This window comes from Mustela nigripes, chromosome 8 (assembly GCF_022355385.1).
Source record: "Mustela nigripes isolate SB6536 chromosome 8, MUSNIG.SB6536, whole genome shotgun sequence".
NCBI lineage: Eukaryota > Metazoa > Chordata > Mammalia > Carnivora > Mustelidae > Mustela > Mustela nigripes.
Window position 1 is genome coordinate 18,994,000 of NC_081564.1, and position 12,798 is coordinate 19,006,797.

Consider the following 12,798-nt stretch of genomic DNA (forward strand, 5'->3'; position numbering starts at 1 on the left):
CCTTGGTTTCCTTGCCAAATCCAAGATTTGGATTATCAGCCCTTACTTACCAAGGGTTTGTATATTGAAATAAGCTCATAACTAGTAAGGAGGAGGTGGTGGGGAAGGGACTGGGATCTCCTTCTTATGCTTGGCATGTCCTCCTTGACATCCCTGCCCAAACCCTATCCCCCTTCCAAAAGCCTCACTCAACCACCAATGTCCTCCAGAAAGGCCAAGCCCCCAGGCTCTGGTACCTCTCTCCTTTGCCAACCTCCTGCTATACTTAGTCTAAGGCTCAACTTATCCAGAACTTTTTGCCCTGCTGACTCTTCTTCATGGGTTTATCCAGTCTCCACTCCTACTGTGTGCTCTCCAGGAGGGGAAGGCAACACATCCTCTGCTCCCTGGAGCTCAGCCTGCCATCTTATATAGCCAGACTAAGAGGAGGATAGCCTTGGCTCTGCTACTTCCTCAGCAAGCACACTTGCCTCTCCAAAGCCTCAGTTTCCTCATCTGTAAAATAGGGCAGTAAAGGGTAGGAGAGTAGAGCAGTTAGATGGCATGGATCCCAGAGCTGGACTCTGGCTTAAATCCATGTTCTCCCACTGATTATAAGGCAAATCATGTATCCTTCTGAGCCTCATTTGTGAAACGGGAAGATTATGATAGTGGGTTATAATAGAGGACTATTGCAAAGATAAAAATCAAGGAGTGTCTTGCAAAGCCTAAAGGCATAATATATAGCAGTGTTTATGCAGAATTCAGTTGCACCCTGTTGGGGTTTAATAAATGTCTCATGATCCTACCACATTACACAGTCTTGGGCACTGTATCAATGTTTATTACAGATTATCCATTGTTGTGTTGGCCTTGGTCACAAAACCTTCAGGTCATCTTAAAAGCATATCTGGCTTCCCATCCTGGGCCTCGCCAGTATTAGAACACCCATACATTTTTAATTTCCTCTTAAATTTCAGGGTGCGGATGAAGAATGGGGGTGACAGCACATCTCAGGGGATGATTCATGGTGTCATTAAGTCTGCATTGAGTTTTCTGTAGCTCCAGTAGGCCTAGGCTCTGCCCAGACTCAGACAGGGGGATTATTTTTGCTGTATAATTATGTAGAATGCCCATGAATCCTGTGTCTCTCCTTGACTTGAATCTCACCTTTTTGGTTCATTATGTCCCAGTGGGTGTTGAAATATATAGACATGTAAATAGGAGTTCAGCCGGTTGAGGTTTCCACTTGCCTTTCTAGCTGGAGGATGTGGGATGTTGTGGAAGGGAAAGGCAGGACATACAGATCTGGCCCACCAAGGTTCAAATCCAGGCTCTGCCACTGAGCTGGTGACCTTGAGTGAATGGCTTCTTATGAAGGAGACTCCATTTTCTCATCTGTAAGGTGGAGTGAGGATTCTGATCCTGATGAGATTGTGCATACAAATTAAATGAGTATAGAGGTGACTTTTTCATTTTCCACCTGATATTCATGGAGCATCTACTCATGTGGTAAAATGATGGAGCCTTGTTCACAGGACAGCCTGGTGGGGGCAGGGGTGTGGTCCATGCTGAGACACATGTCTCAGCAGCTGGCTCATTCTGCCACCTAACAGACTGTTTTGATAAACTTGTCTTTTTCGTGTGCTGCTCAGAACGTGGTCATATATAGCAACTGCTCATTCTGGAACTTTTACCCTTAGTCTGGGGCCTTCTCTAGCCATGATGGGCAGAGCCATTAAGGAAAAAAACAATCAAACAAGCATTTAGATGTATAAACATACATTTGCTAAGAGTAGCATTTTGATCAGAATAAGTAATACAAGCACGTTGAAGTGCATCAGCCTTCACCTTGCATGAAGTGGTGGGGACAGGTGGAGGTGGATCTGAGCAACATTCACAGGAACTGACTCTACCCATCACATAGGCCCTCTCTAATTCCTCACAGATCCCTGTGAGATAGGGCCTTATCATCCCCACTCCTCCAGCTGAGCAAGTTCCAGCTCTACAAGGGACCTGGCTGGGCCTGAACAGAGGCAGGATTTGAACCTGGATCCATCTGCCTCTGAAGCCCATTTTCCTAGCCTGGGAGGTAAGAAGGTGCAAATTTCCATATTTCTGCATATTTGTATCCTGATCTCTCTCATAAACCTTCAGAAGTTTAAGCCACCAATACTTAGAGTATTTTCATGTCTATTCTCTTATTCATCAATTTGCTTAATAAACATCAACCGGTACCTAGTAGGTGACAGACACTAGAGCTTCACCCACTCATCCAAAACACACTAATTAAGTGTCAGGGCACTGACACTTCACTCATTCATTGAGCCTATGTTAGTGGAGCAGCTACTATGTGCTAGAATGCTGTTCTTGGCGCTGGAGTATGTCAGTGAATACAACAGACAAAACTGCTGTCCCTTGGAGCTCTTATCTCCACAACATTGCAAGGTTGACCTGATTTCCCCCCCATTTCACAGCTGAGGACAACTGAGGCAAAGAGATAGGTGACTGTCCCAAGGCTAGTGAGTGGCAGAAGCAGACCAAGCTTCACGTGACAAATATTATCTGGACAAAGTAACATAGGAAACACTGTTAATTCTGTATCACATCACAGGGCTCAAAGGGAGGCTGCAGAGGATGGTGCTATTGGCTGTGGGGTCAGCTCTCCTGAGATTGGAATCCCACCTCTATTACTTCCACCTGTGTCTGCTTGCAGAGTTCACCCCAGGTCCCCTTGCAGTGCTTGGAGGTCATTAATTCCTATCTCTGGACTTGCTGTAAAGATTATGAATGAACGTGGCTATCAGCTCCATGAGGGCAGGAAGCCCATCAGCTGGGTCTCCCTTATATGCAGGACACCCAGCACTGGGTGATACACAGTAGGTGCCCAGCCTAGAGGTAACTGTTTCAATGACAACTGACTTAACCCTCCACTCAGTTATGGGACCAGCCCAATGCTGCTGTGACTAGAAGCTCAGTTCTAGCTGTTTTCGGTAGGTATGCTAGAGAATTATTCCTCTTCAGATGCACTAAGGCCAGACAGCAGAAGTTCCCAAGACATTCCTGGAGTCTCTCCTTAGAGAAGCTGGGTGTCCTCACCTAGCATTTGTCCATACCTGTCTCCCAGTGACTCAGAGAAACTTCTATCCATTAGCACTCTCCCTGGCCAAGGTTCTGGGAGGCAGGCACAGTGATATCTTGATTATCTGCCAGCCATCCTTCATGCGATGCTGATGGAGGAGAGTTCCATCTGAGTCAAGCTGTCCAGTAAGGACAGCTGGGGGAGAAATGAGTCTTCCCAGGTCCCAAGATGAAAACAGCAGGCTGGTTTGAAATATCGAAAGCTGGGTCAGAAACAGATCATCTGACTCAAAGGGCAGAACTGGGACCCTCCCCCCAGAAACATGCAAGAGGTGTTTGTGTTCACATGAAGTTCTGTGGTCTGCACACTGAAAGCAGTGGATGCAAGCAACTTCCTACTTGGATTGGAAATGCTGGCGTTGCAGAGGTGTGGGTGGATTTCTGAGTGGCAAATCCAGGAGCCAGTACTCAGCCACGACTCCTTTCATTCTCTTCTGCTACCCTGGCCCTCCCTATCCCATGTCTCCTGCTTCCCTTCTCGCTCTACCCCGACCTCCTTATCCTCCTCATCTGTCCTGTCTGGCTACCCAGGAGTTTACACAGCTTGGCATATGTTCCTGTTTCCAACCCACCAGCTGAGGCTCTGAACACACCAGACAACTCCAGGAAGGTGGGACTAAGCCCACCATCCCCCCCCTACCCCCAGAGCATCAGGCTCTTGGGCCCCTCAGAGAGCTCAGTGACCCCCAGCCTGGGATATTTTGGCTTACACCCCTTATGGAAGGTGCTGCTCCTGGTGGCCTCTGGGAAGGCAGTCAGATCTGTCGGGTCTGGTGGAGACGGAGAATCCCATGGGTTGGCCCCAGTGAGCCTCCGCCTTGTGTCATGGACACGAGCTTTTACCACCTGGCACCTCCAGACCCCTACTCCTGGGCTACTGACAGCCTCCTGTGACCCCCAGCCCATCCCGCCTTGGATCAAAGATGGGGAGGACAGATCCTCCACTGCCAGCCTAAGCCCCTTCCCCACCTCCCCCCATCTCTGCTCCCAGACACCCTCCTCCTCCTCCTCTCCATCAGCTCCATCTTCCCCCTCTTCTCCAGGCCCCCATCCCTTCACACTGCAGCTGCTCACTTGCCTGCTTCCTCTCCCCCCCATTCCCTCTGTTCCTCCTCCCCTTCCCCTGTGCTTCTAGGTCCTCTTCCTTGTGAACCTATTTTCAAGCTAAACTTGACTCAGTTCAACAAAATTTACTGAGCAGCTGCTGTGTGCTGGGCTTGGTGCCAAGTCAGACGGTACAAGGATGACAGCCTGCACGGTCCTGACAGCAGGGCTGGGGGGAAGGGGTTCCCCCCACCTCCTCTCCTTCTGCCTCTTTCTACTTCCTCTTCCTCTTCCTCCCCTCCTTCCCTTCCTCCTCCTCTCCTTCCTCCTTCTCCTTCTTCTCTTCCTTCTCCTCTTCTTTCCTCCTCTCCACCTTCCTCCACCTCCCTTCTCCTCCTCCTAACTCCTTTTCCCACCTCCTCCCCATGCTCTGCCCCGGCATCCACAGTCAGCACTGGAGAATGGGAGCTGGGGTGTGTAGGATGGCAGCATCCCAGGAAACTCAGTGACAGGAGCTCTGATGCCACCATCCCCCACATGGCAGTCAGTGGATGTGACTGAGCACCTGAGACCCATTCATCACGCCCACCTCCCTACGGGGCCAAGACAGGGTAGAAATGACTTTTGCCAGCTCTGGCAGCAGCCCACTCCCCTGGCAGTTGTGAGCTGTTTATTAAAAAAAAAAAAAAAAAACCAAGGAGCAAGAAATCTGCCTTGCCGTGGGCTCAGGAAGGGATTGGCGACACACTTTGAGGTCCTCATAAAGGGGGCACTCCAGACCATGTCCTGGGATGACAGAGATGGAAGGTGACATTCAAGAAATGGGAAAGGAGGCAGAGGCTCTATGGGTGCTATCTTGGTGCATGGGGACCAAGCTTTCTCCAGAAGGATGGCTGCCAGGTCACCTTCTCACTCATTCCTCGGCTCATCCCTCCTGGAGCTTGGACTGAGGCTTTCATGGAGTCCAGTGGTGGGTTAGGCTCCAGATGCCAAGATTCCTAGGAGTATTTAGGATCAGCACGGGCTGTTGGCTATTAATGATGCACAACCATTAGTTATTATTGGTTCTTAATTCTTCATCTCACTACCGTTATTTGAGAAGCTAGGGGCCAGTCACATGCCCCAAGATTTTCTTCCATCCCTGTGACTTCCCCATGTGTCAGCACCATGACCTGGTGGTGCTTTTCCACACCAGAAGCTGGAAGGGCTTGGCACCAGGAGACTCGGATGGCTGGGGCAGTGAGCAAGAGGGAAGTTCAAGGCAGGAGGCTGGGAAGAGAGTGGGTGACAGAAGTAGCTCACCTATACCACTGCCTCCAACCTGTGCCTGTGGTCCCACCACCACCACCACTGCCACCATGACCTTGACCCTCCACCTAGCTGACCAAGGGAAGCCGAAGCAGATGAACACAGCCAGGCCTGTGACTATCACTCATGGAACTCTTTAACCGAGCATCATTGCCATGGCGACCTCCCATACATGCAGCATCTGGGGAGGCTTCTGCCAGTCCCAGAAGAGAGAGGCATATGGAATGGGTGAAGATTTGACCCCAGGAGCTCAGGAAAGCAGAGTCTAGGTCTGTACACATGTCCTTAGAAAAGATTCTGATTCCCGCTCCCTTATCTGTACCTTCCTCCCCCTCTGGATATCTCCTTCGGGGACCACTGACCAGGCTTCAAAAGTTCAGTTCAAAAACCCTTTAGTTCATTACGGTCCTCTCTTTTCTTTCTAAACTGTCCCTTGTGGTCAGGGTGCAATCACCCCTCAGTAAGCAAGAAGCCTTCCTCAGAGTCTTGTTCCAGAATCCCAACCCACCCCCTTACGTAAAGAGGTCTGAATCCTATTGCCACAGTTGGAGCAACAGTGTAGAGAAGCAGAATAATGACTAGAAACCTGCATGCACGTAGCCCTTGGTCATATTCAGGCTCCATCCCCTGGCTTTGTCTGCTTGCCAAGGCTCTGATGTTCACACCCCTTTTACTTTTTCATAAATTGTAACTTTGCCATGGGTGTGCAGGGGGTCATTTCTCCCAAGAGGAGGACAATTAGATTCTATTTATTAAAGGAACAGTTGATGGACTCTGGTCTCTCTCCTGTAAAAATGCCCTTTATTTTATAGTCTATAATTTTGCCTTGCCGCAAGGCTCCTACTTTTCAGAGGGGGAGTGTTTTTGGCTCAGCTCTTTCAAGATGCCTCTGTATGAAAGCCAAGCCTGGTATAGTCCCAGAATAGAAACCGTCTGTCCTCTTGTGTTTAGACTTGGTTTCGTGTCGATTTTATGAAAATCTTTCTCTTTTGGGGGGGTACCGAGTTCTTACCTCTACCCCATAAATCAATTAGGGGTGCCAAAGAGCATCCCACTGAGACGTATTTGGGTCACTGACTCTCAGAAGCCCTACTTGGTGGGACCCTCCTCTCGGCTCAGCCCTAAATAAATAAATAACTCCCTGCAGGTCCCCCTCAAGTCTCCAAGAAGCAAACCACTTATTTCGCAGCAGGCCCTGGTGTGGTAGGTCCTATCATGTCAGATATGTCAGCCATCCTAACTGCCGTTTTAATCCACTCGCACGTATGTAGCTGGGTTTAATTATAGGCAGAAACTGCATTTCAGAAAGCAACAAGAAGTCATTTACATGGCTCGAATTTGCCCATTAAATCACTCGGTTCATTTGAGAGTGCAGTCAGGATGGTATGTCCAAAGAAAAATAGTATTAGTGCCTGTGCTTAGCGGCTCTCACACCGATGGCACCAGACCATGTGAATGCCGTGGTTTCTACTAACTATGTGTGTCTTCTTGGCGCAGGATGAAAGACGAGTCCAGAGATGCGGAGAGGTCCCAGCCCGCGTCAGCCCTGAGCAGAGCCCGGACCGTGCAGAGCCAGACCTCAGGGGACAAATCTGTTTCACCCCTCTGCCTCCGACGGCAAAAGTACTACCATCCAGGGGATGGGGACGAGTGTGGTGGGCAGAGAAAACCTGCACAAAGACTGGGGACACGGTCTTCCTCCCCAGCTTCTCGGAGTACAGACACGTCCCCTGCGTCCAGGGAAAAGCTGCCCAGTCCCTCGGCAGCCCTGTCGGAGTTTGTGGAAGGTCTCCGGAGGAAGAGAGCTCAGAGGGGCCGGGGGTCCCCGCTGGGGCTGGAGGACTGGCCCACCCTTCCCATTTACCAGACCACTGGAGCTTCTGCACTGCGGAGGGCCAGAGCAGGCAGTGACGAGGGAGCCCTCTCATTGGGGTTTGGGGTGAAGTCAGCCCTGGAACAGGAGGGTGCCTCTGGGACATCGGCCGGGCTCCTGCGGTCCACCAGCCTGAAATGCATCTCCTCCCAGAGCACCGAGGGCACCACCCAGCCGCCTGAGAAGTTGAAGACCCGGTTCAGCTCCTGCGAGTCCCTGTTCGAATCAGGGCAGAGCTCCGGCAGAAGACTGAGCCCCCCAAGCTCATCCAGGTCCCTGCTCTTGTCACCCACGCTGCGGCCTCGGAGGCGCTGTCTGGAGTCCTCTCTCGATGACGGAGGCTGTCCAGACCTGGGGAAGGAGCCCCTCATCTTCCAGAACCGCCAGTTTGCCCACCTCATGGAGGAACCCCTGGACAGCGATCCATTCACCTGGAAGGTCCCAAGCCTCAACTATGAACGCAAGACCAAAGTGGATTTCGACGACTTCCTCCCAGCCATCCGGAAGCCTGAGTCTCCCGTGTCCTTGGCTAGAGCCCCCAAAGAGGGTCAAGACAGTCCACGGCACTCACGCATCCACTTTGAGACAGAGGAGGCTGACCGGACCTTTCTCTCAGGGATCAAGACCATTTTGAAAAAGAGTCCGGAGTCCAAGGATGACCCCGCTCAGCTCTCTGACTCGTCCTCCTCCTCCAGCTCCATCGTGTCCTTCAAAAGTGCCGACAGCATCAAGAGCCGACCACGAATCCCACGGTTGGAGGGTGATGGTGGCGAGCAAACGTCCCCTGAGCACAGGGAGCCGGGAGCAGGGAGCAAAGACGAGGACGTTGAGAGCATAATGAAGAAGTATCTCCAGAAGTAGGAGCCAGTGCAGGTAAAAGCAGCAGGTGGGGACTGTTCTTGGGAGAATGAAAACCAAACAGCCCGCCCAGGTCTGGCAGCCTGGAGAAAACCTGTTGCTGCTGCTGCCTTCCTTGCTGTGAGTGATTTCTCTAGAGAAGATGGGTTTTAGAGATTCTTGCGGAAGTAATGAGTTGCCAGATGCAAAGCTCTCTGCGAGGTGCCCCTGGTTCCTTAGGATTTTAAAATGCGGACCCATCGGAAAGCAGAGGGTCCTGTAGGACGGTGCTAGAGAAGGTGCTGGGCTTTTTTGTCTTTCCAAGGCTCCATTCTGCCTGGAGCTAGAGGAGCCATGGTGGTCTTCTGTCCATGTAATGATGGCAAATCTTATGGGGAAGACTCAGGCCGGGGCAGAAGGGGCTTTGGGAAGAGTGGGATCCATCTCTTGCTTTACATATCCAGAGAGAAACGGAGGCCCCTTGTGTGGGTGGGCAGCAGCAGGGAGCCAGTGCAAAGTTCCCAGAGCAGCAAATGGGGAAAGAGAAGTAGGGCTTCCCTCCCCAGAGCTAATCCTGGACTTCTCCGGACTAAAGGTAGGAAGAGGAATCCATTGCTCATAATGGCTTGTATTTGTTGGGCATACATATCCAACAAGTCAGTATCCACAGGGATCCCCATAGGTGGTTAGGATGACTGATTCCCATTTTACAGTTTGGCAAACAGAGTCAAAGAGGTGAAGCCCCTTGTAGGACGTCAGCCAGGCAGAATGGCATTTGAAACTCCGGAATCGCCACTTATATCTGTAACACTTCTCCTTGGTGACCTGTCCTGAGCGCGATCAGGGTAAGCTCAGGGTCTTCTCAGTGACAGAGCAGGATCTTTAAAGAAGTTGCCTGTGTCGACATCCCATAGTGAGGTCGGCGTCCTGAACATCTATACTTAAAGGGATGTTGGAACTTCCCGACTCTGACCTCACTGGTAAAACAAATGAGGGAGCCCTCAAGTTCAAGATTTCCCTGGAGAGTCGGCCACCAACCCAGTCACCTTGACCCCCAGTTCGGTGCTCTTTGCCTGAGGCTGGGCTGGCCCCTGACAATCCCGCCCAGAGCACATTTCAAGCCTTAGGGTCCTGGATGTTCCACTCTGTGACTCCTCACTGAAAGGCAAAGCCAGTCTGGGGAGGCTGGACATCATCAGAGGAGGTTTAGGTCCCTCTCTCCAGGTTCAAACACAAGGCAGATGTCCTACCAAGTAATATAATGGCACGTGGCCTCCGGGAAACTCTTGGGCACTGAACCTGAAGCAGCTCCAGGCTCTGGCAGGATGGGGCAGCCGCAGGCAGGTGCACAGCCTAGGCCTTGCCTCAGTCCCCAACGTTCCTTCCAGAGGCCTCCTGGACTCAAATGAGCCACTGGCCTTCACACCCATAGACCTCCTACTTTGAGAGGCACCCTTAGCCCATCAAAAAGCAATTGCCCCTTCCGAGGAGACAGGCTCAGACTGTAACAGAGCAAATTAATTTGACTTAACACGGCCTTCTCTCTGCTCTCAATTACCGGGAAGAGATGTGATATTCATTTACATTATTATGCTCTCGGGGACACAGAGAGCAGTTTCAAAGGCCAAGTAAAGGGCACACGTCCATAAGGAGAACAGTTCTTAGCAGAAGTCATCACAGAACATCTTGTCTCTGCCATTTTTTTTTTTTTAACTCAAGTCCTTCCCCCATCCAGTAGCACTCACCGTGGTAACAGCCTCTGCCAAAAAAAATATCTTCCACCCTGCCATGCACACTGGAGGCTTGACCTGAACGATAGAGGTATAGCCCCATCCCCCGTGAGGCAATGTATTAGGGGATTCAGATCCAAGTGAGCCCACCCCCATCCCTATAAGCTATCACCTTCCATGTATCTGACTGTGGGACCTGGGGCAAATCATGGGACCTGGCCAAGCCCCTGTGTCCACAGCGCGAAATTGGGGCTGATAATACCGTCCCCCAAAGTAACACTGTGAGATTTCTGTAAATACCAGGGATCTCCAGCTTAGGGCCCAGCACCCACTGCAGGCGGATAACATCAGGTGCCCCAGCGCTCAGCCCTTTGGTCCTTCAGGAGCTCTGTCCCAAGTGTCTCTTCACTCATTCCTCTTCTGCTGCCCATGCTCCTTCATTCCTCTGGGTGGTGTCTCTACAGGAATGCCCCCCAGAGACAGGGGATATCAGGTCCTTCACCCCTCACCCCCGCCCCAAACATCCTTCCTGCATCCCGTTGATCCACTCTGACCTATGTTTGTTTCCAGCCTCCTGAGATGTACTGTCCTGGAAGACTTCCTGGCCCCACCACTGGAGAGAGAGAGAGATGGGCCAGGCCTGCCCAGGGGCCCTCAGTCCAGAGCTGGCCAGCATGGGGGTCCGGCAGGAGGCATATCCCTCGGGCATGGGATCCCAGCATGCTTGGTCTATACAAAATAAAGTGATAGCTCCTTGGCCTCCATGCTTCCTGTCTGTTCTGCGATCATGGCACCCTGGAGGTTTGATGGGGGTGGCCTGGGGAGAAGGGTTCCAGGGAACAGCATCAACCCAAAATGTTTATTGTTTTGAGTACACACTGTTATTTCTCTCCCCCTCCATAACTCCACACAAGGGCCTTGCTCCTCTTCATTTGACCTCATCAACTCAAGTGCCACCTCCTCCGGGAAGTCCTCCATGATACATCAAACGGCAATAAGTGCTTGTTCTCCCTTCTCCCTCAATTCCCATATTTACCTCTATCCTAGTCCCCTTGCCTGCCTACTCACCTACTTTGTGCACATATGTGTAGGCAAGCTTTCAAGAAACTTGAGTAGATGAGTAGATGAACAAGCCCCTGAAAAAGTTAAGGAACCTATACTCCTCGGATGCGTGTGACACACTGACATGAAGGCATTCCCACCCAGGTGCACCCAGATCCACATTCAAGCGCCTGTGAACATCTGCTCATAGTGCCCCCCCCCATACACCTGCTCACATACACAGCCCTGCCACACCCACGACAGTATGCACATGTGCCACAAACTCCACTGGCCTAGGCACGTCTGTAGCTTGGATACCCGCTTCTCCAAACACCCTTGAAGTATTAGTCATACTAAAACTGTAGGCTGGTGTTTATCATTCACATGCTACGTTGGACACGCCTCACACCACAACTTCAGAAAAAGTCCTGAAAGATAAATGCACTTTTATTTTTTTTAATTTTAATTTTATTTTTATTTATGCACTTATTATCCCCTATTTGCAAAGGCTGTGCTAGCTCATGTCCGCATGGAGATACCGTCCCTATTTAGATTCCCCCGGCATAGGCTAGGTTCTGCCCGCAAGGTGTGTCTGTCCCCAGGGCCCCTCTGGGATAACCAATCAGAGCTCCCTCTGTGTGCTCGCTTGCTAGGGCTGCTGTAGCAAATCACCACAGATTAGGGGGTTGCCTTATGGTTCTGGAGGCTTGAAGACCGAGCCCGAGGAGGTGTTGGTAGGCCTGGTTCCTTCGGCTGTCTCTCCTCAGCTCATCGATGGCTGCCTTCTCCCCAGAAGTGGTCTTTCCTCTCTGCATGCATCCCTGCTTGTCTCCCTGTGTGTCCATATCTCCTCTTCTTATAAGGACAGCGGTCAGGTCAGATCTGGCAATCCAAAGGGATTAGCTTTAACATGATCGCCCCTTTAAAGACCCCCATCTGCCAATACAGTCCTACTCGGAAGTAGGGGGCTTCAGGGCTTCCCCAGGCACCTTTTGTAGGGATCATAATTCAGCTCGCAACACATGCTATGCAAAGTAGGTGGTAATTTAATTTGCTAATCATGAGCATTATTTATGTAGCGAGCAGGTAAATACGTCCCGAGCTCCCAGCGTAGTCCCCAAATGAAAGCAGTTACAGAACTGCTGCCTTCCTGGCACTGGAGATTTGCCGACATTTTTAGGGTCTGGAACCTGTGAGTTTCCAGGAGCTTCTCTTCCAGTGCCAGCAGGATTCCTCATTCAGCCAGTATTCGTGGGGTACTTGCTACGCGCCAGGCAGTGTTCCCCATGTGGGGGATCCATGGAGAGCAGACGGAACCTCTCCTGCTTTTTTAGAGGGAACATCCTACCTGGGGAGACAGACAGTAACCACGAAAATAAATATGGTATTAGAGAATGAGAAGCGCGATAAGGAAAAATAAAGATGAAATTATCTCGTGAGTTCCCTGTTCGAAATTTACTGGACATTTATTTTATGAAATACCTTGCGGTAAAGGAGAAACCTGTCATTATTCTTCAATGATGTGCGAAGCGGTGCATCCATAAAAGTTAAAGTCAAGTCATAACAGCGAAGCTTCCCTCGCTCTTGTGCAGGAAACAAAAAACCCTTGCCCCTCAGATCCCCCAACTCAGCACAGCCTGATGCAGAAGATACTCAGAAGATACTTCATGCAGAAGATACGCCATCCCATCGCCCTCCTCCTCGCAGGCCAACTGTAGAAATCCTCAGGGGACCATGAGGTCACATCAGGATTTTGCTTGGTCTGGGACCCAGGGCAATAAACTCCACCCAAGTTACCACTTCTGCAAGGCCTGGGCTCTGCCATCCTCTCTGTGTGAGCTCAGC

General features: G+C 51.0%; 1 protein-coding gene across 1 annotated transcript in view; it reads left to right on the top strand.

Annotated features, from left to right (window-relative positions):
- The window catches only part of MYO18B (myosin XVIIIB), a 250,800-nt gene extending 240,138 nt beyond the window's left edge, over positions 1-10,662 (top strand). Inside the window, exons 43-44 of the mRNA XM_059409906.1 lie at positions 6,970-8,218; positions 10,483-10,662. Coding sequence (XP_059265889.1) covers positions 6,970-8,206 — 1,237 coding nt within the window. The 3' untranslated portion in view covers positions 8,207-8,218; positions 10,483-10,662. The remainder of the gene's footprint in view (positions 1-6,969; positions 8,219-10,482) is intronic.
- Positions 10,663-12,798: the final 2,136 nt, after the last annotated feature.